The sequence below is a fragment of the Nyctereutes procyonoides genome, unplaced genomic scaffold (assembly GCF_905146905.1).
Source record: "Nyctereutes procyonoides isolate TBG_1078 unplaced genomic scaffold, NYPRO_anot_genome, whole genome shotgun sequence".
NCBI lineage: Eukaryota > Metazoa > Chordata > Mammalia > Carnivora > Canidae > Nyctereutes > Nyctereutes procyonoides.
In genome coordinates this window covers 16,958,315-16,985,014 of record NW_026575034.1, presented here as the reverse complement: position 1 = coordinate 16,985,014, position 26,700 = coordinate 16,958,315, and the positions used below count along the sequence as shown (strand labels likewise).

The window sequence follows — 26,700 nt, the reverse complement described above, 5'->3', positions numbered from 1 at the left end:
CTTAGGACCAGTCTGGCTTTGGTGACAGGTAAGGAAGGGACCCTATAATTGTGAGTGGGCAGTTCACATACTAGCAGTGTCAGTTGTTATGGAGAAGATGATGCGACACCCCTGGGCTGAAAAAGGGCTGAGGTAAAGCATGTTCTCAAGATCAAAAAGTAAATCCAAGAGGGACCAAAGGTTAGGAGAGAGAATGAGGCCTCTCAGGGTTAGTAGGACCAAGAGAATACTTTTGGATGATGGATGGGAAAGCCATTGCTATGTGTTACTGACCAGGAGCTGGACAGTGAGGGACCCAGGCACAGCCTTACTTTCCTTGTGGTTTCACAAAATGGGAGGGAGCTGCTAATAACCTGAGATCAAATTAGCTAGGTAAGGATTCTAGTCCTTTGCAATGCAAACCAGACTATTTATATTCCATGTACTCTGTTTAGGTCTCTTTTGTTCTTTCTTGGTACATGGAAGTATTAGAAGTTCTAGCCTGTCTTGGCTGTATTCAAAGAAGCCAAAGAAAGGGCTGTTGTCCAGGTCTGGGCTTGATTGCATTAAAGGGGAGGAAGACAGTGTAGTGATCTCTAAAATACAAGAGCAGAGGACCCCAAGAGGAAGAGATATAAGGAGAACAGGATCCAGTTGCTTGGAGTAGGGACTATACTTTCATTGTTAAAACTTGAAGATTCTTTCATTAGGGGAGGTGGTGCATCCTGGCATAGGTTTGCTTTGAACAGAAGCATTCTCTCCAGCTCTCCTAGACTGCTCTTCCCTTGAACACTAGAGTTGACCCATGCAGGCTGAGACTTCTCACTCTGGCTGAATCTTCCTCCAACTGGGCTCTATAGGCCCTTCCTATGTGCTTTAAAACCTATCCATCTCACTTCTAACCTTCATTTTATTACTTTATTCACTGATGCATGTGATTTTGAGTCTGCCAGCAATGAGGCACAGACACATACCCTGTTTCAAGTTTAGCAGCTGATTAGACAATCATTTGGGCTGGAGCCACCCTGGACTCCAAGATAGTCTGGGGGGCTTGTGTCTAAAATCAAAGACTTTGGTGAAGTGTTTCAAGTTTTCTGTAACCACATTTTTAAAAATCAAAACTGAGGACTAATAGAGACAATAAGGCAGAATGTATGACCAGAATGTATAACCATAGGGCTATGGTTGAAATCCAAGACACTGATGAGGGCCCAGGTAGAACAAGATGCAGGATCTATACTATCTTTATCTACATGTTATATATTTTCCCCTATTTAGGGAAAAATCACTTGAAATCTAAAGTATATTAAAAAAGAAAAGCCCAAGTATTTCTCATCTAAGTGAAAATCCAAGCTTATCTGATCAACATGGAACCTGTTGGAGACTCACCTTTGCTAACAAGCTGAGTTTGTCCCCTACCCACATGTGTTCTCTCTGCCCTTGTCAGGTCCCTTGACCTTGGCTCTTGGATCATGGGGATAGCTGGGAAATGACCTAACTGTGGCTGGGCTAGGGGGAAACTCCAGCCAGAGTCCCTTGTAGTTTCTCAGTTCCTAAGAGCTCTTGATTGCTGTTGGCCTCACTCTTGACCACCTCTGATCCCCCAGCTCTTGCAAACATCCCCTTGTTAACTATTTTGCCTCTTTCCTCTGTCTCCTCCCTCAACATGAGTGCCCTTGGTTTCTGTTCGCTGCTCACTTGGGCCCCAGACTCACTGCTGTCCTGGAGTAGGCACCTCTAGGGATTGTTGTGCAATTTAATAAATTAAATGACCCATTTCAGAAATGGCAAGGGCTCCAACCTGCTTCTTTGGTCCTTTTCCTCTTCCTCAGTTTCTTCTGCCTCTTCAGCTTCCTCAGGACTCTCACTCTTCTGTTCTTCTTCCTCCTCCTTCAGGTCTTGAAGCTCTTGGGTCTTCCTTAGACCTTCCTGGTATCTGCAGGGCAAAAAGGAACAACTGAGTCTGGAAAGGCCAGGCACAGAGAATCCTTTCCTGAGTTCCTAGAGTGGGGACTTGAACCCTTCCAATAATTATGCACTTCCTGTGGTTCTACACAACAGGAAAAAGCTGGGAAGCTCTACTGAATCCCAAGGTGGCTCATGTCAGTACAATTTCCCCTCACTCCTCAGTCATCCTTCCTGTTTATATGTGAATGTGTGGCAAAACTGACAGGGAAAAAATGCGGGTGCAAAGTCTCCTGACTGGGTTCTTATCCTACAAAATGTTCAGTGGGGAGAACAGTACATTTGCTTTCTGTGTAACCTGGGTGCTTCAGCTTCTCACCTGTAAGATGGAAAGGGTACCCCCCATTTCATGGGGTGTGGGAGTGTTTTGAGGAAGTTCCAGGTATATAGCTTGACCTAGGAAAGGTGACACCTATCAGACTGGCTTGTTGGGAAGTCTTATGGAAATGGCAGGCACTTACTAGGCCCAGGAATGTACTCAGTAAACGTTTACAAACCCAATAGAAGTGTTTACTCCCATGCATGCTTAGTACAGAGGATAGTTGTGGGTGAAAAGATAGGCTTCTCAAGACCTATCTTCTGATGTCCTTCTCCTAGGATCAGTACTCTTTTTGCTTGTCATATAGCTGAATATTTAAGGCAAGCACAGTTCGGCTAGGGCAACCCCACTGCAGTGTGTATGTGTGTGTGTGTGTGTGTGTGTGTGTGTGTGTGTGTGTATCTGCCAAACAGAAGCCCATAGGTTCCTATGCCTGTCAGAGATACTTCACCTGGCTGGACTGGGGCCCTACCCACTATTCTGTCCCCTCAGTGGCTGACAATGGGCCAAAGGTGTTATTGAAGCTCAATCAGAAAAGGGGACAGTTGGAAGTTGAGGGGATTCCAGTTTATAGGAAGAAGGGATGGCAGAGTCAGTTCTAGGAAGCAGGGTTACAGCTGCTCCTAGATATTGTTGGTAGCAACATGACTCCTCTGAGCATGTGTCAGGAAGCCTCAGGCACCACCAAGAGGAACCCACCCTGTGGCCTTATTTCCAGACCGTTCTAGGCAGTGGCATTCTGATGGCTTTCTGCCTAAAAGAGAGCAGTCTAATTATTGCTTAACCACACCCTCTCACTCTGCTTCCTCCTGTCCTTCCTGTGGAACAGTCCTGTTCTTTCCTATGTAGTTCCTTACTGAGGCAAGGAGGTCCTAGGGCCACTTGTTGCTTCCTTAAATCCTCTAAGAAACAGGAAAGACCCATGGGAAGGTATCTTCTGAGACCTACCAGGTGACCTCAGGGTGGATGAAGTCTGACTCACCCCTTGTTGTATGCTTCCTCCTCCATCCTGGCCTTGGTCTCCTGGCTAATCTCCTCCAGGCAGCTCAAAGTCGGCATAGGAGCAGAGGCTTCACAATCTGGGTCCCCATTTGTCTTTCCACTAGTGAGAAGAGGGAAGTACAGGGTGTCCTTTCAGGGACAGATTGGTCTGAAAATCAAACCGTTTCTTTGTCCTAATTCCTTTTTAGAAGTGAGGAAACTCATTCTAGATTGAGTGCATTTCAATCCTGCTACCCTGAGGCAAGATTTTATAAAGGTCCTTGTCCAAGAATCCTCTCTAGACCTCAAAACAGCAAATAAGGTGCTAGCTCCCTTTTTCTTCATGTGCCCAAATCAACCTTTATTCTTATTCCAGGAGATGCTATAAGTGGACAGACAGCTGTTGGGAGCTCCATAGCACTAAGATGAGGAAGATGGAGGTTGGCCACAGTGTTCAGAATCATTCTATTACTGTAGTCCATCTTTTGCTTCATTCACTTAAATATCTACTGAGTACTGACTAAGTCACAGGCACCTTGTAATGTTCTGGGGATACATTAGATAAAAGGAATGGTCTTTGCCAACATGGAGCTTAGCAGGAGAGAATGCCCAAAAAAGGAAAGAAAAAATATGTAGTTAATTACAAATTGTGATAACTTTTATGAAAGAGACAAACTCTCTGAAGTGCAGGAAGTAACAAGGGGAGAATCTGGTTTGATTAAATGGTCAGAAAAGACCTCTCTGAGAAGGTGTAACTAGAACAAAGACCTGAAAGATGAAAAGTCAGCCATATCTATAGCAGAGGGAAGATCATCCTGGGGGAGGAGGCAGATGTGTGAAGACCCTGAGACACAAAAGATGGAGAGAAATTTGAGGAACTGAAAAGAGGCAATGAAGCAAGAGTTAACTTTTGGACGAGATAAATTTTCAATGCCAGTGAAATATCCAAGTGGAGATGTCAAGTAGGTAGTTAGATATACCAAAGTTAGTTGGAGAAGAGTTCTAGAGGCTAGAGATAACATTTGACAACATCAGAATACAGATGGTATTGAAAGCCAGGAGAATGGATAAGATAGTCTAGGGGGACAGTATGAGGAGATGAGAAGAGGACCCAGGACTAAACCCTGGCACCTCTGCCATTAGCTCAGGTGGAGAAGAAACCTACAAAGGAGTAGCAATTAGAGAGGTAGGAAGAAAACCAGGAGAGTATGGAGTCCTGGGAGCCAAGAGAGGAGAGCATGTCAAGGAGGAAGAGTTAATTGTGTCACATGTTCAATTCTGAGACTCCAAGTCAGATGAGTACAGAAATCTACAGATTATTAGATTTGGTAATATGGAGGCCACGAGGAGCTTTGAGGAAATGGTGGGAGCCAAAGACAGTTTGGAATGGGCTTAGTAAAGAATGAGAAGTGAGAAAGAGGAAGATTTAGATGCAGTAATCTGACTGGAAAGGGGAGTAGAAGAGTGTATTGTAGGATACATAGCTGAAGAAGTGGGTCAAGGGATGAAAGCATATTTAAATATGGATAGAAATAATCCAGTAGAGGGGATTAGAGAAAGGGAATGACCAAAGGAACAAATTCTTTGTAAAGGGAGGTAGGGACAGACCTTAGGAAGATGGAGAAACTTCTCCTCAGTTAAAACAAAGGGAGGAAGGAGATGAAAATGGTGGGTAGGGATCTGGTGAGGGAAGATGAAGGGACTCTTATCTAATAGCTTAAATTTTCTCTATAAAATGGGAGACAAGGTCATATGCTGAGAGTGAGAGGTTGAGAGACATAGGAAGGTTTGAGAAGAGAGAAAATGTGAATGAGTCATGTGAGAAAGGGGAAAATCATAGTAGGATGGCCGGGCAATGCTGGCAATTCATTTGAAGTATGGAAGCATGAGTTTAAAGTAAGTATCCTGATGGCCATGTCTTCCCTATAAATCCTGCAGCCCACCTAGGTATCTGAAAATCCCACTGGGAGTTATGTCATGGAGGAGCCCTCAAACAAGGCAAAACATGAGCAGAGCTTTTCAGCCAGAGCTTTTGAAAGACTGCAGCTGCTACCCTCCCCAACCTCTCAGATAGGCTTTATGAGTGAGCCTTATATTTTCTCACTCTTGGCATTGGTTTCCCTTCCCTTAGTTTTCCTCAGATCTTGTAAAATTTACATTTCATCAGACTGGAATCCAAAACCCATTGTGAACAAGAAAGATAACACTCTAAAAATATCAGCTATTCATAACATTTCTCCTTTTGCAAATTATATTATCCACTCCCTTCCATGTGACCTTTGCCTAATGTGCAGTTTCCTATTTGTCCAAATGACTGGAACAGAGCAGAAAAACATAGCTACAGCCAAGGGCAGGAAAGCAATTCTTTTATGAAATATATTTACATATTAGAAATGAAATATTGGTATCAGGCTTTTAATTTCTTTTATCTGTAGCTGACAATCTAAGAGGTTAGTGACAAATACGTATGAAAGGAGGACAGTGGAGTATAGAGGGAAAGAACCTGCCTGATGCAAAGATGGGTTCAGATTCCAGCTCCATTGTCTGCAAATTCTTAACCCTTCCTAAACTTTAGATCCCTCAACTGTAAAATGAGGATAATAGTATGTATCTGATGATGGTAGTGTAGAGATTAATGAAGAAATATAAGTAAACTTTTTGGAAAATGGTACTCAACAATGATGTTTATCATCATCATCATCACTATTAGTTACATAATAAGTTTATAGGTAAATTTTGGGAGCAATCTGAGATTGTTCCAAACCTAATCTATAAAAAAATCTAAGCTGATAAATTACTGGGTAATTATTTATATCTTTAAGGGAGAACTTGATTTATATTACTCTGACATTTCAGAATTAGAGGAACCCAAACTTTCATTATTTTCAGGTCACTGAACTTTTTCCCTGATAGCGCGAGGAAGTCCATTTCAGCAACCCTTTAACATATGGATCTACTGTCCAGGGTCCAACTGTCCCAGATTGAGTCGATCACCCTGTCCAACTCACTCACCTATGGGGCTATATTTCTTTTCTTTTTTTTTTTTTAATTTTTATTTATTTATGATAGTCACAGAGAGAGAGGGAGAGAGGCAGAGACATAGGCAGAGGGAGAAGCTGGCACCATGCACCGGGAGCCCGATGTGGGATTCGATCCTGGGTCTCCAGGATCATGCCCTGGGCCAAAGGCAGGCGCTAAACCGCTGCGCCACCCAGGGATCCCTGGGGCTATATTTCTTTTTCTTTTTTTGTTTTGTTTTTTAAAATATTTTATTTATTTATTCATGGGAGACAGAGAGAGAGAGAGAGAGAGAGAGAGAGAGAGAGAGAGAGGCAGAGACACAGGCAGAGGGAGAAGCAGGCTCCATGCAGGGAGCCCAACGTGGGACTCCAGGATCACACCCCGGGCTGCAGGCGCTAAACCGCTGTGCCACCGGGGCTGCCCTGGGGCTGTATTTCTTAACATGCTTTTGCACACATTGCCTCACTTAATCCTCCCAATGATAAGAAGAGCTAACATTTATCTTATATATTAGGATCTGTGGTAAGATTTCACTTAAGACTCATGAATGACCCATTAGATAGGTAATACTATATTATTCTCAGGTTAACAGGTGAGGAAACCAAGGTTCAGAGAGGTTAAGTAACCAGCCCAAGATTATACAACCTGTGTGTGGTAGAGCTTGGATTTGACCCTGTGCAGTCTGACACTTGCCCATGCTCTTGACTGTACTATTTGCCACTCATGCAGGTTGGCATCTGTCAGATGAGAAACCCAAGCTCAGGTTGAATAGGTGACTTGCCTAAGTTCACATTATTGGTACATAGTGGGCCTGGCTGGGACTCTCACTTTGGTCTTTTAAATTCATGTCAAGATGCATTTTTCATACCTCCTTGAGTCCTCCCTTTCAATAAAAGTCTTTTCCTGGGGCTCTGTGTGGTGTGTGCATTCCAGAGTACCTGCTGAATGAAGCCATTCTTGCCATTAGGCTGGGCCATGGCTTATGATGCTGCCTTTCTTTTAAAGGATGCTTCTTTAGAATATGAGATGGGCTGGGACAGCCTTTGGTTTAATATTGGAGGTAAGGTGGGGAAGTAGGGGAAACAAATAATATATAAAATGTTTGCTGTTATCTCCTGATCCCTAGATGGAGCTAATAGTTCCTTATATACCTTCTCTAATTACCTGGAAGTTTCTTACTGTGTACCTTTAAGACTCAGCTCAAATACCTCCTCCTCTGTGGAACCTATGCCAGTGTGTTCCCACATCTTCTGGTTAAAGCTGATCTCTCTTTCCCTTCATGTCCTCATTGCACTTCTGTTACAGCATAACTCAGAGAGAGGGCATTTTAATGTTTTATATACATATCCATCCCTCCATATGACTGTGATCACACAGAGAGAGAGAGACGGTGCTTGAGTTATAATGGTGCTTAGCATACAGTAAGTGCCTTTAAGTGTTTGTTGAGTTACACTGACTTCACTGTGGCTTATCCAGTCTGCCTATTAATCTTGTAAAGTGGGCAGGTCCTTTCTATAAATGGCTATTTCCTGAGAACCCAGTGTTTGGGTTGAGCTGAAGGAATCTCTATTCATGGCTGTAAACATGGAGCTGAGCACAGCCTGTGCCCACCCTAGAGATTTCTGAGCCAAACACAGATGGATCTTGGCATCTATTACCAGCCTGCAATTGTGCGTGCTTTCTTTCTGGGATGATTCATTAAAATGAGGTTCATTGTTTTCTATGTCCACTGGGTCAAAATTGTTTGTCATTGTGCTTAGTTCTCAGTAATGTGAGGAGTCCTTCAGTCAAAGTGTATTGTTTAACTGGGAGGTATGTTAGAGTCTATTTTTTTCCATATGGTAAACAGTATTTGAAAGTTTCTGCAATTCTTTCCAGTGGACAGATCTTACCTTTTTGGGTTCAGTGATGTCTCTAAGCTACTCCCATTGCCATGACCTCACAGATAAGCCAGCCCAGGGGAACTTGAGTTAGAAGACCTTCCTTACTCCTGTTACTCAGTCCCAGATTCCTAGGGTACACTACCAGTTGATGGAAGGCTAATTCATTCAGGTATACTATCAGCAAAGGGGAATTATTAGCTATACATATTTGACATCATACAAACTTTTAAGCAATTTTCCCTGGCTGTTTAAAAAATGTAGAAAAATGGTTATTTTAAAGATTATAGTAAAAATTCCTCTGTGATGTATCATTATAGTGTCCCCTTTTAAGAAACTAATGCTGTGCATCATTCTCACCCATGATTTTGCTAATCCCTCAGTGAACTGCTCTGTGTATACCCTCTGCTCCCACCCCATACTCTACTTCATGCCCAGCCAGTCACCAGGTCATTTATAATAGCTCACAAGACTTCTTATAAAAATAGTCCTTAAATGCATCCTCTTGTCTTCATATTGAAGTTCTTTCCATTCTTCTAGTTGGTGTGTCTATTAAGACATTAAGATCATAAGTTCTGTTACCTACTACTATGTAACCTCAGGCAAGTGATTTCACTGAGTTTCAGTTTCCACATCTATAAAATAGGGATCTTAATAGTTATTGTTAATATTAATAGTTAATATTGATATTAATACCTATATTGCAAGGATTAAATGAAATCATTAAGGTAAAACAATTAGAACAGGACTTGGCATAAAGTAAGCATGCTAGTAATTATCACCAGTAATTTTATTAATAAAGTAAGCAGTAATTATCACAATTATTGTATTATTCCTTGACTACTCCATACTTTCTTGTTTTGGAGCCTAGAATGCTGTTTTTTTTTTTTTTAAGATTTTATTTATTATTTATTTATTCATGAGAGACACAGAAAGATGCAGAGACATAGGCAGCAGGAGAAGCAGGCTCCCGGATCATGACTTGAGCCAAAGGCAGACGTTCAACCACTGAGCCACCCAGGCATTCCTAGAATGCTGTTAATCACCAGTTCACCTGGTTAAATTATATAACTTCTAGCTTTCACTTTATTTTTTTTTTTTTTTTTTTTTAATTTATTTATGATAGGCACACAGTGAGAGAGAGAGAGAGAGGCAGAGACACAGGCAGAGGGAGAAGCAGGCTCCATGCACCGGGAGCCCGACGCGGGATTCGATCCCGGGTCTCCAGGATCGCGCCCTGGGCCAAAGGCAGGCGCTAAACCGCTGCGCCACCCAGGGATCCCTAGCTTTCACTTTAAAGGTAAATTCTTAGAGGAAACATTTTTTTCTGAGGCTCCCCTTCCCCCACCTATACCAAATCTGGGTTAAGATGCTCTGCTCATTTTCTTATGTATTGTTGCCTTAGCAACCTATACTTCTTATGATATCACCCATCACATTGTATTATAATGGGCTGTTTCCCATCTGCCTTTTCCATTAGACTGTGAACTCCTGAGTGCATTCTAGATACCTAGATCTTGGTGCCTAATTGTTAGAGGAATGAAAGAATAAGTCTATGAACAAATAGTCTACTTATAGAACTCATCATAAGCTTCATTCTGTTTTAATCTTTAAGATTCACTTTAAATATTACTCTGTGAATTTTCTGGTAATTCTACAGATCCCTAGACCTTCCTTGAGTGAAGAACAATTTACTGTGAAGTGACCTACAATAGCAACAGTCAGAATTCTCTCAAGTCACATTGGGTAGTACAATTAGCTATCAGGTATTTCTTTGAGAACTAGCCACAGGTAAATGATCTTCTTATCATCTTTCACATGCTTAGCCAGTTCCCTTCCTGCCTAGTCACTGTATACTTAGGGAAATCTGAAACCACTTTAAATCAAACTAAATATAATAATCTAAAAAGCAATGAACTTATAATGCATTTTTTTCCTCTTTAACCATATGGAGAAGGTAGCTGGAATTGACTGTACTTGTGTTGGAACAGAAGATATGAATTTATTTTCATTCACAAATTGTCTCATTGTTAGCCTCTTGTCAATCTATTAATGTTTCCAGTTTCATGAATTCAGATGGAAATCACTTAGCACCTTTCATGAATCCAAAGGGAGAAGCTATAGTTCATGTTAGAATCCCTCCTTTTTTTAATATGGTCTCCCCTTTTTGCAGCCATCTTTATAGGCTGGGTGTACTCCCAACAGGCAAATCAGCTACAGCATGGATGACTTATATATATCATGGTGGAGTCTCTGGGTAGAGAAGAGTGAGCTGCAGATACTTTCCTTGAGCTTATTGCTTGACTTGTCTCAATTCTCACTCTGTCCTTAATCTTTTCTGGTTCTAAACTCTTGGAAAGGTGGGGCCACTATTGATCCTCATTCATTGTCACTTCTGATTTGGGGCCAATGTTTGCTGTCCTTAATTTTGTATCTCACTTTCTCCTACCAAGGATGGCTCTGGCTCTTGATGATCTCCACTGCCTCAGATCGAAGATCTCAGCTGGTGTGAGCAATACTTCTACAGAGTCCCGGCCCTGTTTCATCATGATTAGAGTCTCTTTCGAAAAGTGAAGACATAGATCTTTTTCCTTGATTTGTTCTGTAGACCAAGAATAGGGAATGGGACCTTGTTTGGGGCCTTTTTGGAGAAGGGATTTGTGTACCCCAAGGCAGAATTGGAAGAAAATTTTAGTGCACGTCTCACTCAGGGCATCAAGAAACCATTTCTGAAGAGATTCAGAGAACATGGAGTAGACATTATGACTTGAGGGACTTGACATGTCTCTGTAACCTTGGTTACTTCCACATGGTTGTTAGTTTCTCACCCCTTTACAGTTTCTTTGTAATAATCAAGAAAAAAAGAAACAAAGATAGAAACAAAAATGCCCTATGCAATGTGAAGGACCTGTAAGTTTACACAGGGTGAAGTGTCAAAGTAAGGAGTTTCTGGACAAACTTCAAGACTAAGGTGGGTGAGACATTGAGTGATAGGTTGGTGGTTGCATATACTGAGAGGTGAGTAAAACAGGCTGAGTCTGGAGGTAGGGAGCTTGGGAGCTTGTCCCTGAAAAGGGACCCAACATAGGCTTTCCTTGCCAGGTTAAGCAAAACTATTCTAACAGCAATGAAAAATGAAGGACTAAAGCTGTCTTAAAGCAAAGAAGAAGGAATATAAAGGTGTATGTTCTACTAAGTGAGAAAAGACACAAGGGGAAAGTTCTGAGAGATGACAGCTGTGATCCAGATGTTTTCCAGCAAGCAAATGAAAGAATTTAAAAAGCAAGTTATAAACTCTTCTGAGTATAGAAATAGCCTGCCTTTCTCTGGCTGAGGATAAAAGACCTGCAAATTGTATAGATGCCTAGAAAAATTAGGCATGGCAGACACTGTTTGTTGCCAATACAGTACTCAAACTTCTACCTATTTCCTCACAGCAATGTGATTTTGTTCAGGAATTTACTCTTCTTCACCGAGCCATTTTACTTCATGGGAAGCTGACCCTCTGTCCCCATCCCCAGGGCACAGTTTAGGCCCAGGATGACAATCCTATTCCCAAAGCCCATGTTTGGTTTAGAAAGGAACTATGTTCCAAGTTTACTAACAAGATAAGGAAGAGTAAAAAAAAAAAAAAGTTTCTGGGTTCATAAAAAAGAAGCATGGGAAGAAAAAGTCCTGTTCTTCTAAATACTTCATGCCTGGATAGAATACTTGAAAATAGTAGCCATTTGCTACAAGCCATCTGATGAAGTCAACATACAAAGTAGGCAGAAGCAAGGAAAGGAAATTATAGAGGCTGAGCTGGGGCCCAGCTGTACTACACTTGCAAAATCCCTACATCTGAACTTATTATTTAAGCCCCTTTGAGTTGGGGCTTTCTTATATCTGTAGCCCAAAGAATCCTAACCAACAAAAAAGATATCTGTTTCCTTTGGGCTCTTCTGAGATTGAGGTACACTTAGAGTCAGTCACAGAATCTTCCTGGTCCAGATTGCAAACTGGCTCTGAAATCTTTGTGGGTCTCAGAGTCCCACTTATTTCCCTTAGAACTTAATTTTCTTTCCATTACATTTTGGGTGTGAGGATAGAAGGAAAGGTGAGTTAGCAAAACTTCCTCAGAGATCCCCAAAGTTAAGAGGAAAATCAACAAACTTACTTTTCCAAAAGTGCAGGCAGTGCTGAGGTGACAGGTAGGTTGCCTTTTCCATTGGATGATTCTGACTGAATGAAAAACAGGGGATAGACAATTGAAGATTAGCTAGGAAGGAAGCTGCTACATCTCTGATGATGCGGGGAAGGGGCTGCTATTGTTTCAGTTCTTCCTCCCCCACCTCCCACCATGCTTTCTAGTCTGCATCTGAACCCAGGCATTGAGCCTTCCCTGTTCTCCATTCCTTAGTGCCCTCTGAGGCCCAAGCACCTTGCACCTTTTTCTTCTCTGAAGTTTCCCTGGGTGAAGAATTTACATTTTAAAAAAAAAATTTTTTTTAAGATTTACATTTTGAGGCCCCATTCTGGAGCAGAGCCATCAGTTTTTCTCAGTCCCCTATTAACTGACTTGGACAAAATACCAGCAGGCCTCCTAGCAAACATAGGCCCATCAATGCCCTGGAGATGTAGCTTCAAGCATAATCTTCAGGAGATGCCTGTCATTTCTAAAACTGCAAGCCATGAGAAACGTCTTCATAATAAATTCCCCAGGACTACCGCATTGTTTTGTTGCAACATTGTTTCTTTGGCTTAAGAAATGGTTCTCAATTCTGCTGCACCTTAGAATAACCCCGGGGGTAAGAAGGGCACTTGACAGGATGAGCGCTGGGTGTTATACTATATCTGGCAAATTGAATTTGAATAAATATTTTTTTAAAAAAGAATCATCAGGGGAGATTTAAAGTACTAATCCAATTCAGAATCTTGAGGTGAGGCCTGGACAATGTTTTAGAAGTACTTTGTGTGATTTTAATGGATATCCCTGGTTGCCAACGTTTAGTCTAAAGGAATATACTGTTATCCCTTGAACAACATGGGTTTGAACTATGCAGGCCTACTTATATATGGATTTTAAATACAGAACAATACTATAAATGTATTTTCTCTTCCTTATGACTTTCTTAAGAATATTTTCTTTTCTTTTTAAAAATATTTTATTTACTTATTCATGAGGGACACACAGAGAGAGGCAGAGACATAGGCAGAGGGAGAAGCAGGCTCCCTATAGGGAGCCCTATGCCGGACTTGATTCCAGGACCCTGGGATCATGACTTGAGCCAAAGGCAGATGCTCAACCACTGAGCCACCTGGGTGCCCCAAGAATATTATATTTTATCTAACTTACTTTATTATAAGAATACAGCATATAATACATATAACATGCAAAATATGTTAATTGACTATTTATATTATTAGTAAGGCTTCTGATGCCAGGTTTTGGGGGGGGTTATATGCAGATTTTCAACTGTGTAGGGGTGGATGCCCCCAACCCCTGCATTGTTCAAGGGCCAACTACATATTTGGAAACAGTATTCTTACATTTAGTATAGTATTAGAAATAGGTCTATTAAATACACTGACTAGCCCTTCCTAGGGTCCTTTAAAAAATTGTTTTTTATGTTGCTTTGTTTTAGTGAATGATTTGGGAATTTAGGTTAATTTCATAGATGATTGAAAAAGAGGTGCAAGAAGCTATTGCTACCTGTTGGCACAATAGGGCTTGAATCTACTTTACCTATTGCTCACAAAATCAGGTTGTTTCCTTATAGGGTAGTGCTGCTGGCCTTGGACACACAATAGAGAAGCAACTTAAGACAATATTAGAAGAGTTTTAGATTGTATTAACCAGATCCATAAAAGCCTGGGATGTAGAAAAATATATTTTTAAAGATATTATTTATTTATTCATGAGAGACACAGAGAGAGAGGCAGAGACCGAGGTAGAGGGAGAAGCAGGCTCCCTGCAGGGAGCCCCATGTGGGACTCCATCCCAGGACTCCAGGATCACGACCTGAGCCAAAGACAGTCGCTCAACCAATGAGCTACCCAAGCACCCCAGAAAATATTTTGTTATATAGGAACTGTGTATGTTTAAAATAATTGAAGTGAATTTTTCCTGATTATTAACCAATAGATTCTTATCATAGAAATATAAAAAGGCATCAAGAAGAAAATAAGAATTACCTGGTTTTACCATTGCCCAGATATAACCATTATTAATGGTTTTACATGTATTCGTCCAGAATTTGCTATGTCTACACATAGGAAAATACTCTTTTAAAAAGCTCTATAAAACAGAATTCTACCATATGTACTGTTTTTAATTCCTTTTTATTAGTAATAAATTATGGACATTTTTCATGTTATTTTTAGTGACTGCATAGAAAGCCCTTTTTAGGGCTGTCTATATTTAACTAATCTCTTATTAATGGGCATTCTAGTAGTTTCATTTCTCAGTGCTAAAATTAATTGATGCAGGATAACACTGGGTTTAAGAACTCGGGCCCTGGAATCAGAAAGTCTAGGGTTAAAAGCTCAGCCCTACTACTCACCACACAATGCAACCATCAGGTATTTAAATCCTTTGCAGAGTAGGAAAAAAACCACTATAGCCGCCTTGAAGGATTGTGGTTTAAGCACAGAAAGAGATATCATTTGCAAAGAACACTCTTTGAGCTGCCAGAACCTTGCTCTAGGATACTGAGTCTTCTCAGGGCAGTGGAAGACATGGGACCTGGTCTATATTGAACTTTTTGAGTCCATACTCCAAAATCTGTGCTGGGAACTTCCTCTCCTTGTTGACCCTGCCCATACCTAGGTTACCCCCATAGCAGTGAGCCTGAGGGAGAGGTTGAAGAGGACTGAGAGGTAGGCATCATCATACTCACCAGGGCTGGTAAGGAGGGGATGGGTGATGAGCTGGGAGGTTGGCTGGTCATGTTCAGGGCATTAAACTTGGGAACCACTGCAACGCTGACCCTCCGGCGGGGCATGTTCTGTGGGAAGAGAAGTGACCAGACCTACTGTCATGGAGGGAACAGCACTCACAGTTCAAAAAGGCCTGGAAAATGCCTGCTAGTTCCTAATGCTGTAATTACCTTCCCTGGATATTTTGGCTTTGGGGTAGTAATGGTGTTGGGGGTTGGTGTGGGAAGAGTGGCCAAAGTTGACTCAAGTTTTCTGTTGGTAGTGAGTGATTTCTCAACATATTATTATTCTAGCTTATATACTGAAGAAATGGAACAGAAATGACCCCCAGTCTCTGGGTAATACCCTGGAAAGTATAGGAAAAGGATAGGAATACCAAGGTTTATGCCTCATTCCATGTTCAATTGGGGAATGATACAATCAGGGAAACTATGAGCAAGGGAAGGTTGAAGGATTAACTAGCAAGTGTGGTAAGCTGAATTAGAGGCTGTCCAGAGGTTCTTTGGCACTGCGGATCGAAGCATAAATGACTTTCTGGGTAACTGTGGAAACTTCTTTTGTAATCCCCCAGGAGCCTAGGCGTTCCTTGAACATGCATACCTTTCCCAGTGTGAGGGACATGGACCGGGCTGTTCGAGGGACACCGTCTTCTGCAGCAAGAAGGAACAGAGAAGAGAACTCAGGTAAGTTTTCGGAGTAGGCTCCAGAGAAAACAGATAGCCCAAAACTAAGCTAATGTATTGATTAGTCAGAACTGGGCCTCAAGGGATAGCCCAAGAGCCTAGGTGTTGGGAACACTGAGTTTGACACTATTCCCTGAGACAATTATCTGCAGAGTAAAGCTTTTCTGGACAGAACTTTTATCCTAACTCCTCTGGGCACTCTTAAAAAACCCATCTTGGACCTCTGATATCCACCTGACACCACTGCAAGTCTCTGGTAATGCCCTGGATAGTGTGAAAAACTACCTGTAGCAACACCAAGGCTTATTGGGTCATTTCTCACTCATTTAAGATATACGATCAGGTAAATTATGAGCAAGGTGTGAGTAAGGTATGGTGTGAGTAAAAAATGGAAACTTGTTGACAGAGTGGTTTCAATAAGTCATCTATAAAACAAAGGAAACCAGCATCTCAGGATTTTTGTCTCCTTAGTGCATAAATTAAGTAATATAATTTATATGAAATGTTTTGCACTACATTTTGCTAATACTGTCACCAGAAAACACCAATATGTGCAGAGAAAGGTTTTTGAAAGCTCAATTTCACTTTCAGTTTGACCAATATCATCTAACTTTTATATCTGTTTATCCCTTATAGCCATGTATTTTAAATGTCTCTTAAAAAGTACATAGCTGGGGATTCCTGGGTAGCTCAGTGGTTTAGCGCCTGCCTTTGGCCCAGGACATGATCCTGGAGTCCTGGGATTGAGTCCCACGTCGGGCTCCCTGCATGGGGCCTGCTTCTCCCTCTGCCTGTGTCTCTGCCCCCCACCTCTCTCTCTGTCTCTCATGAATAAATAAATAAAATCTTAAAAAAAAAGTAAATAGCTAATTTCCCCCCTGTTTTCTATTTACCTCACTTCATTGATTTTTTCCACCCTTCCTAGCCCACACATTGGTTTATTTTTTTAATTAATTTTTTGTATATTTTTTATTGGAGTTCAATTTGCCAACATATAGTATAACACCCAGTGCTCATCCTGTCAAGTGCTCCTCTCAGTGCCCATCACCCAGTCACCCCATTCCCCGCACATTGGTTTAGAAGTTATACATTTTAGTTCTAATCTATAGTGTGCCCACTTAAATTTGTAACATATTACATGACTTTAAATTCTAAATTAATCAAGATTTCTCTTCTTTTCCTAATTAAATCTTAAAATAACTCCCTCGAATCTCAAATTATATTGCTTTTCAGAATTTTTGTTTCACTTTGTTTTTGTAATCCCATATTATTATGATTGTTGTTTTATACAGTTAATGCTTGTTTAGATCTACCCACATTTACAAATGTCTGATCACCATTCCTTCTTGCATTCTATTCCTTTCTTTTGATCTCAATTTTATTTTTCCCTACGTAATCCTTTAGTTGTTTTTTTGGCAAAGATCTGAGTGGTATACTTTCTCAGTTGTTGTCTCAAATATCTTTACCTAGCCTTCAAGCTTGCATCACAGTTTAGCTGGTTGTATTTTCTCTAGGTTGACCAGTTATTTTTTCTTTAACTTTATTGTCTTTTGGTATCACTATTGCTACTGAGAATTGTCAGTCTTTTGTAAATCCTGTGTCTTATCTCTCCAGTTACTTTTAAATTTTCACTTCATCTTTGATGTGTTTTTATATTTTCTGCTTGCAATTCACTGTGCTTTCTGAATCCAATGATTTATGTCTTTCTTTAGTTCTGGGAAATTCTCAGGATCTGGTAAATCTTTTTGAACATTTTCTCTTTCCCATTCTTCTCTTGTGGATCCACTAAAAAATGTATTTGGAACTTTTCCATTTTATGCTCTGTATCCCATATCTTATAGCATTTCTTTCATATTTTTTAATCAATTTTTCTCTCTGAACTGCATTTTGAGCAACTTTCTCAAATCTATCTTCAGTAATAAGCTAGATTATGCTACTATAATGAACAAACCCCAAAGTCTTAGTGGCTTATACCAATAAAGATTTATTTCCTCCTTATGTTACATGTCCATTTGCTTCTGAGTTGGCATCAAGCTCTGCTCTCCATTTCCTCACTCTGGGCTCAGATTAACGGAGCTTCTACTATTCTGGAGTAGAGATGATTGTCATGTGAGGAGAAAGAAACATAGGGTAAATTGCACACTAGTTTCTTAAAGACCTCAGCTCAAAGGTGATACATGTCCTTCTACTAACATTTTATTTGCCAAATCACATGGCATCACCTAACTTAAAGGGGATGGAGAAGTGTGCCTAAAAGGAGATCTGGAATCTCCACTGTGGTAACTACCGCCACTATAGTACCTACCACACCTAAATTACTGAGTTTTTAATTTCCATGATACTCTTCCTCATTTCTAGTTCTATTTTATTCTTTTTTGATAATTGCATTTTATTCTCATGTTTTAAAAAAGATTTTATTTATTTATTTTGATAGAGAGAGCACAAGCAGGGGGAGTGGCAGGCAGAGAGAGAGGAAGAAGCAGGCTCCCCATGGAGCATGGAGCTTGATGATGGAGCTTGATGATGACCTGAGCTGAAGGCAGATGCTTAACCAACTGAGCCACTTAGGCACCCAATTCTCATGTTTTTGATTCATTGTTTCATGCTTCTATTGGTTTTTAAACATATCTTTTAAAAAATTATCAGATTGTTCTATTTTCTGAAATCCTTAGGATATAATCCTGTTGTTTAGTGTGTCTGATGATTCTTGTTCAGGGTGGACTCTTGTCTTATGTATTTTATAATTCCATATGTAAAATCACCTTTAGTGAGGCATCAGAAGAATTTTGTGTATTCTGGGTGAAGGATGTGCCTCTCTAGAGTGGCTTTATGTTTGTTTCTGAATGTTCCTATGATGTTCTTTTCAGATTCTCTGCATATTGTACCATGATTTCTATCACGGCATACACTTTTCCTACAAGAAAGGAAGAAGTTTTTCTCCTGCTATAGGATGAAACAGACTTCTTGATTTGTGTCTCTGTTTGGCAAGTGTTTTCTTCTTGTTCAAGTTCTATCTAAAGAAGCAGTCCTTGGAAAATCTTAACTTTCTATGGGAGTCTCAGAGTCAACTCTGTGTCATGGTGTTTGAGATCTCAGCTCAGATTGCATGCAAGTGCAAAAGCCCAGCACCCAGATGATTGAAGCTGACTCTTAACCCCAAGAAAGCTGCAGGTTTCAGTTCTCCTTTCTTTTCTTGTATCTGAGTATTTCAATTTCTTTTCCTGTAGATTCAGCTATTCTTTTAGACTAATGTTTGCTTTATTTTATCTAGCAGAAATGTCTAGTACTTGTGGTCAAGGAGTTTCAAGTTTTCCAGTCAGCCAAAATTACAGAACCAGAAGATATTTTTTATATATTGAAGCATTCATACAAATTAATAAAATGCCAAACTTATAAGCAGGCAAAAGATACAATGGAGAATTTATAAAAGTAGAAATATAAATATTCAGAAAATAATTGAAAAGGTAAAAAAAATACAAATTAAAACTGTGAGATGAAATATAATCTTGGCCTATCAAAGTTAAAAATATTTTTAAAGCAAAGGACAAGAATGTCAATGGCACAATGAACTGAACATTATTGTTACCCATTAAATATCAATGGGTTATTTTTAAATTGTTTGCTTTAAGAGCATTATAAAAATTTCTTTCCCCAGGGCTAGTATTTACACTTTTAGAAATCCATCTTAAGGAAATAATCCAAAATGCAGACAATCAGTATGTTTTATATTCAGAAAAAGTAATTGATTTTTAAAAATGTGTAACACCTTTCTTTAAATCAGAGATTTAAGATTTATTTATTCATGAGAGACACACACAGAGAGAGAGAGAGAGAGAGAGAGAGAAGAGAGAGAAGCAGAGACACAGGCAGAGGCAGAAGCAGGCTCCATGCAAGGAGCCTGATGTGGGACTCCATCCCAGGTCTCCAGGATCATGCCCTGGGCTGAAGTTGACGCTAAACTGCTGAGCCACCCGGGCTGCCCTGAATCAGAGATATTTTTATTTCACTGTAGTCTTCAGAGTCTCAGACACAGACAAAGATTGCCAGAAGTCATATAAAGCCTTAAAAATAAACATTATTAGGCAATGGTCTTAGAGTATCCAGTAGACACACCTGTTAGGTGGTTGCTGGCCCCTCTGCATCAGCCCAGGCTGAGAGATAGTGGAGTGGGAACAAATGTCTGAAAAACACTTATTCAGCATTTAAGACTTGGTTACCATCTCTCTTCTTATTGTAAGTACTTTCTCAGACTGAATGTGGAACTCTACAGTATGCTTTCTATAGGAATCTGCTTACTTTTGTCACTGGGCTGGTTATACTGCTCTGCCCTCTACACAAGCTGGGGGTTCCTTTGGATCTCACTAACCACGTGTCTTTTACTTCTATATTTAGTATTATGTGAGGCACAGCAAAGGTGCTCAATAAATGTCCTTAGAATGAATGAATGAAACTCATGGGTAACTGTTCATTCCATAAATCTTGGATAAGGCAGTTTATAGGAAATTTTGCTCCTTCCAGGACAGCAATGCAAGAGCCCACATATTAGGATTTCTTTGGTGGTAATTTCCCCAACTCTCAACACTGACAGAAACCAGTCAAACCAGTTTGCTATAGGCCTAGATACATGTGGGTCAGGAGTCTTGCTGCCAAGATCAAAAACAGACAGTCTGGAGCATGTGTATACTGCCTTTGGACTCTGGAAAGTGTCACTGATATTCCCCAGGAAACTTGTGAAACCTCCTGTTTATAAAGGTTTCTCCATCTGTTATACTTTCCCTCCTCCTGCTTTTGGTAACACGGATGTTTGCATTCCACAAGGATTCCTGTCACTAAAAGTTCTGTTTTCTCCAGCTAGCACCATCCTCATCAGCCAGAGCCTAGACCCCGGCAGCTCTCAAGGAGAGATCCTGGTCCAAGGCACCATCCTCTTCCTCCTGGACTGCTGCAAGTACCTCCTGACTTGTCTCTCCAGATCTCAGTGTCTACACTTTCCTAATGTATTGTCCACTCTGAAGTCAGAGAAATCTTCTGAAAATAGAATCTGACTGTATTAGATGGTGTAAACTCATCAGTGCATCTTCATGGCCTTGAGGACAAAGGTCCAAATTATTAACATAGCCTGGCATGTGGCCCTGGCCTACCAAGGCTTACCTTCAACCTGTCATCATCACACTCTCTACACTGCAACCACATCAAATTCCTTGTTTCATACTCTTCCTATTCCAACCGTACCTTCTGTATACAGTTTCCTCTACTTGGGATGGGTTTCCCCTTCTTGCCTAAAGAATGCCTATTTTTACTTTGAAAGATGCTGTCCCTTTGTAAAACTGTCTTTGACTCCCTCAAGCAGAATCATCTCTGTGCTCCTATAGCAATTGTATAGAACACTTTTTTAAAGAGTATTTCTTTAAAACATTTTTCTTGACCCTGAGTCTGCTATTTATCTCAGCAATATCTCCTTTCACCAGGATCTCATGCTACACCCCACTGCCCAGACTCATCTCTCACCTGGACTATTGTAATAGCAGCTTTGTGGGTTTTCCTGTCTCTGGCTCTATCGCACTAATGTAACTGTCACACATAGAGTGAATATTCTAAACTCCATATATGAACATGTCATTTCCCTGACTGAAATCTGTGGTTGGATCCCTAATGCTTTCCAAGATAAAGCCCAAATTCCTTAGTATGTGTTGGCCCCAAAGCACAAAATCTGTAAGGTCTGGAGTCTGTCATTCTCATGAAGTAGAGCGAGCTCTTGCAGCCTGTGGTCTTCATATCAGTGGTCGAATGCTGTGGTTAACTGTGTCAGGAGTTGCTTTGGGAGTGTTCATGTTTTCTTGTTCTAGGCCCCTACGCATACTGGAAGAACTGCTATGAGGCCCTTACAGGCAGCACTGGGCAGGAGAAGTGAGCTTGCTCAACTAGAAGCATGTCCTCAGTCTGCACTGATAAATGTGATCCTGGCCTAGAACCATCATTGCAGGGCCATAATGGGGGCAGGAGCCAAGTTCCTTACCAGAGGGGCCACAGCTGCGGCTTGAATTCTGATTTGCAAGTTTTTTAAACTCCATGAGCTCTGCATGATCTTTCTCATACGTCCTCTTCAGATTCTCCACATACTGCATCATTACCTCTGTTGCCTTTGACATACGCTTTTCCTGCAGAAAAGTAGAGCATAAGCACACAGGGCAGTTGGAGGAGAAGCTTGTTGTTACTTGTTTGCTTTAAGCTAGCCTCTGGGCTGGGAAAATCAAAAGGATTCAGAGACCAATCTTAGATGCACCTCTACCCTCTAAGAGTTTGCTGTCTGTGATGTGAGCCGAGAGGAGAGTTGAGGCATTTGCATTCAGCAGGACAAGAACAAGCACAGCCACAATGCCTCAGGAGATGAGAGGGAGAAAAGTAATATCTGCTGAGAGAATGGATCAGGCAAGCTTCCTTGGAGGTAGAATGGAGTGGATGTAGGGTGTGGGCAGCATCTGGGCATGTTGATATAGGCAGGAGGGACAAAAAGATTCAGGCCAGAGGACTCTCCTAAGAGCAAAGGTCCATTACAGGTCTTGTACCTAGGACAGGACATCACAGGGCTTGTACCTAGGTGGCAGTTTATTCTTCAGACAGCAGTCTTTGCAAAGTGAAAGGGGTGCTATTCAGAATTATGCTAGGGGTGCCTAGTGGCTCAGTCAGTTAAGCATGTGCCTTCAGCTCAAGTCATGGTCCCAGAGTCCTGAGATCAAGCCCCGCTCAGGCTCCTTGCTCAGTGGGGAGCCTGCTTCTCCCTCTGCCCCTCCACCTTCCTTGTACTCTCTCTCTCAAATAAATAAATAAAATCTTAAAAAATAATTAAGCTGGGACAATAGGCATGTATCAGGACTGGATAACCAGAAAAGTACAGGTCATCCTACTTATGTAGGAATCGGCAAGCAATTGAGTTTGTTTGCAGAAAGAAAAGGTAGTTAGGGCTGGGTAGTGAAGGACCTTGAATGTAAGACTAAGGGATTTGGACTTTTTCTGAAGGAAAAGAGGAACCATCAAATATCTTAAGGTGACATAGGTCACCAGAGGAGACCAGACTGAAAGGAGTGAGACTGGTGGCAGTGGGTGTAACTAGGAAAGATAGGAGAAATACTAGAACCAGTCTGGTGGGACCAGAGAGAAAGATGAGAACTGAGACATGGAAGTAAAGGCTGGGAAACCCATGTTGAGAAGGCTGAAGTCTGCCGTTAGCAGCACATGGGCCCAGAAACCCATTTGGGAGGACCATATAGAACGAGGAAGAGTTTCCTCTGCTTATCCTCCTTGGATCCCTCTGTGAGCCTAGCTTGGGCTCTGTTGGCCACACAGGGACATGCTCAGTGTGTATTCCCTAGAAAAATTCCCTGCAGCCAGGAGCTGGGACCAGCCACTTCCTGTAAGCTCCCCCTTTGTTGCTTCTCCTAGCCAGAGTGACTTCCTGGGTGTGCTGCTGAGTCAGGTGTCCTTTCTCCGGAAGAACACAGGGGTGGGACAACCCAGTGGCTTGTCCTTCCTTCATTCTGCAAGAACTGCTCTAGGCTCTGCCTCAGGAACACCCTGCTGATGCAACCAATGCAACATGACAGGCAAGCATGGTACTAGCAGCAGTGATAATAACATCTAGGTGCTTTGCAAATATTATGGTAACCTTATATGGCAGATACTATCATCATCCACATTGGTTGGAGAAGTTGGAACACAGAAAGCTCAGTAACTAGCTTGAGTAACTAGCAGTGAATGCTGGTGGAGCCAAGACAAAGCCTCAGGCAGTCTGATCTCTCATGACACCATCCTGGATCAGGACCGTGCTCTGTGTGCTTTAGGACTTCCAAGTGGCTGAGAGGGAGCCAAATCTGGCTCTGCACCCCAGCTCTGCCACTTACTAGTGCTATTACCTTTCTGAAACTTCATATCTTCATTGTGGGGAAAAGATACTACTTTACAGAGTTGCTGGGAGGATTAAATGAAACAAAGCAGTTTTTCCTAAAGTATCTTTGCCAAATACTAGTTCCATGAAAGCTAAATAGGTATTTTATGAGAAAATAGGTATCTTATAGTTCTTCATTCAAATACGTTTAAGAAATACACAGGTAAAGTTTTCAAAAGGCTTCTTTACTATAGGATTTCTCAATGCCTTGAGAATGCCAATATGTACTAGGAATCTCCAAGAATGGAAGATAGTACATCGCAGTTCCCAAACTTATATGCCCACAGAAAGCTTTTTCCAAGGAACCACCTTAAGGTTTTAGAGGTCCACCAGAAATACTCAATAATGTACATAGGATGTCTGGCACAGAGGAAGCCATCAGTAAGTGGGATCTATAGTTGTCATTGCTTACATTATTGTTCTAGTTACTGTGGGCAGAGTTGAGCTAGTCAGAGGGCTGGGAGCTGGGGAGGCTCACCTGGCGGACAGCCCCCACCATCTCAGCTCTGCTAGAGAGGCGTGCAGCCAAACGGTGCAGGACAGCAATATCCTCCAGCAGTTTCTGGTAGGTCTCCCGGTGCTCACAGTGGTGCCATAGTGAAGCTGAGGACTGGGAAGTAAGAAGGTACATCAGCTGGGGACCTCACATACCAAGACTTGACTTGAGCTGTCATAAGACAAGCCCTGGTCCCCATACTAGCTGAAAAGAGTGGCAACTGTAGGGTCTGAGCTATACCTTTTGGAGATGGAGAAACTCAGTGTGGATACTCTATACCTGCCTGACCTGAAAGAAAGGAGTCACGTCCAAGTCTTCAGTCCCTTTGCCATCCCAGGTCATCCAGTCTCCTCTTGAGAAGCTGCCAAGGGCTCAGACCTTATAGCCCTGAGGTAAACAGGCTTTCAGGTCTCTGCCTTAGTTCCTCCAAGCTCTCTGAGGAAGACTGTCTGACTCAGGGCCTTGGCCTGATTTCTCATGTCAGGAAACTCTACTTGGCGACTGAGAAAAGCAGGACACCTGTCATAGTCCTAGGAGACAGTCCCCCCTCCAAGGATTCTCCCATCAGGCTCCACAATTACCGTAATGGAAGCTTTGAAGTTTTCCAGTTCCTTCTCTGTGTTCTCCTCTGTTAGGTTGCGTTCCCTTTCAGCCTGGTTAATTCTAGATTCCAGAGTATAGCTGTCATTTCTAAAGGCCAAGGACAGTTGTACAAACACGTTCTGTTGGGAACAAAAGTGTAGGAGAGGTGCTAGGAGGAGTTATTACAGGAAACAAGATCATAGATGTGTTTCTTGCATGAGTATTTTACAACATTACTTAGAACCAGTCACCAAAGCAGCTGTGTACAAGTGAAATCCTCCTTTCACAGTAAACTACACAAAAGACAGTGAAATAGTAACCTGAGGTCCATGCTAGGTCCTTTCCAGAACTAGAAGACCAAATGCATTTTACTAAAAAATAATAAAAGAGAATAACACTTTGCTTTTTCCTGAATTTTAAGAAAATAACATCCTGTATTTAGGTGTAGGTAAACTCAGGCCAACATAGCTGATTGTGTAAGCAGTTTGGATTCATGCTAGGATTTATTGCACGTGAAATTTGAAGGTTTTGCGTGTAACCACTGTATTTAAAGAAACTCCATTTAAAATGTAAGCCTTGTTGACTTAAAGCAAACTTCAACCAGCATCTTGCCTGAGTGTTATGGATCCTACATGGAAAGCAGCTTTAAGAAGCTGCCAGGAGATTAAATAAGGCCAAATATGCTTCTGTCTGGAGAAATTTTCTGGAACAAATATTCCGTGCCAAAAATGCAGGATGAATGAATGAAACTGCAAGGTGGATTGAGCAAACATGAAACTCTTGGCACAATAGGAAACTACCGGGGAGGAGAAATAGACAGATGGACTCTACACAGGAAGAGGCAGTAGCCTTCATTTATACATCCTTCATTTGCCCTGAGTCAAGTGATAGCAGATTTATACCCTTGGGGTGAGCTAACTCTCTGAACTTCTGAATTCATGTGATATAGCCCACAGTGGGTAGACATCTCCAGAGAGAGAACTGAAGGCCTCAAACTGACCCAATAACAATGACAGCAATATTGGGAGCTAGTCCTCATTGAGCATCTACTCTGTACTAGCACTCTTGTGGGTTCTGTGCACCTTGGCTCATTTAACCCCACAACAAGCCTCTGCAATAGGTACTGTTATGGCCACTTTGTGGGTAAAGAGCCTGAGACCAGGGAGGTCATTAACTTGTTCAAGGTAACATGGAGTAGTAGAGCCAGGATTCAACCTTAGACTATTTTATTTCAAAGCCTGTGCTACTGTCATCATGCTGAGTGCTGATTGTGTCAGTATACATCTGTGGATAGGAGCTGGCCACTAAACAAACACACACAGCCCATCTTCACCATTGTCAGTGGGTGGGGATTTTCTGTCCTACCCAAGCCTTAGTCCAGCCAATTTTATCAATAATATTCATTGTTTATTTTTCTAGACCTGGGTTATCCCCTTCATAGCAGTGTGACATAAAGAGTCCTAAATTCAGTCAGAATATTTGAGTCTAAATGTTGGTTCTGCTAAGCACTTGGTATAGGACCTTAGCTAAATTATTTCATCACTTGGCTTCCTCCTTTGTTCTAATTCCTGTTCTACTGATTTCTCTGTGCTGATTGGAGAATCAGCTGAAAGGATGGATAGGAGTGTGTGATGAACTGTAAGTGCAGTATCTGTGTGCAAGGTAATTGTTGCTATCTCTGGCAAACACTTCACATAGTCTGTCTTCCTCTGCTTATCCAGTCCACTGGGTCTCAGGAAGGGCATGTTCATTTTCTTATCATCAGTGGTAAATCCTGCTAAAAAGACTATAAGACCTTTTATCCTACAACTTGTAGTGAAGAGATTCCTGAACTCATCCATGTTCTACTCCCTTCCTTCTATGAACTCCAACATAATTGTCTTGGAAACAAACTAGTGCTGGATCAGAGGTCCTCACCACCTCACCTGAGATGC

At 41.5% G+C, this 26,700-nt stretch overlaps 1 protein-coding gene across 5 annotated transcripts in view; it reads right to left on the bottom strand.

Annotated features, from left to right (window-relative positions):
- The window catches only part of IRAG1 (inositol 1,4,5-triphosphate receptor associated 1), a 161,387-nt gene that overhangs the window by 6,900 nt on the left and 127,787 nt on the right, over positions 1–26,700 (bottom strand). For 4 of the 5 annotated variants that reach the window (XM_055317900.1, XM_055317897.1, XM_055317898.1 and 1 more), the window contains 8 exons: positions 24,766–24,906; positions 24,167–24,298; positions 21,763–21,904; positions 15,664–15,713; positions 15,024–15,131; positions 12,302–12,366; positions 3,246–3,365; positions 1,781–1,915 (listed from right to left, as the gene is read on the bottom strand). In XM_055317900.1, the coding sequence (XP_055173875.1) occupies positions 1,781–1,915; positions 3,246–3,365; positions 12,302–12,366; positions 15,024–15,131; positions 15,664–15,713; positions 21,763–21,904; positions 24,167–24,298; positions 24,766–24,906 (893 nt within the window). The remainder of the gene's footprint in view (positions 1–1,780; positions 1,916–3,245; positions 3,366–12,301; positions 12,367–15,023; positions 15,132–15,663; positions 15,714–21,762; positions 21,905–24,166; positions 24,299–24,765; positions 24,907–26,700) is intronic. The other variant, XM_055317899.1, reaches the window with a different exon arrangement.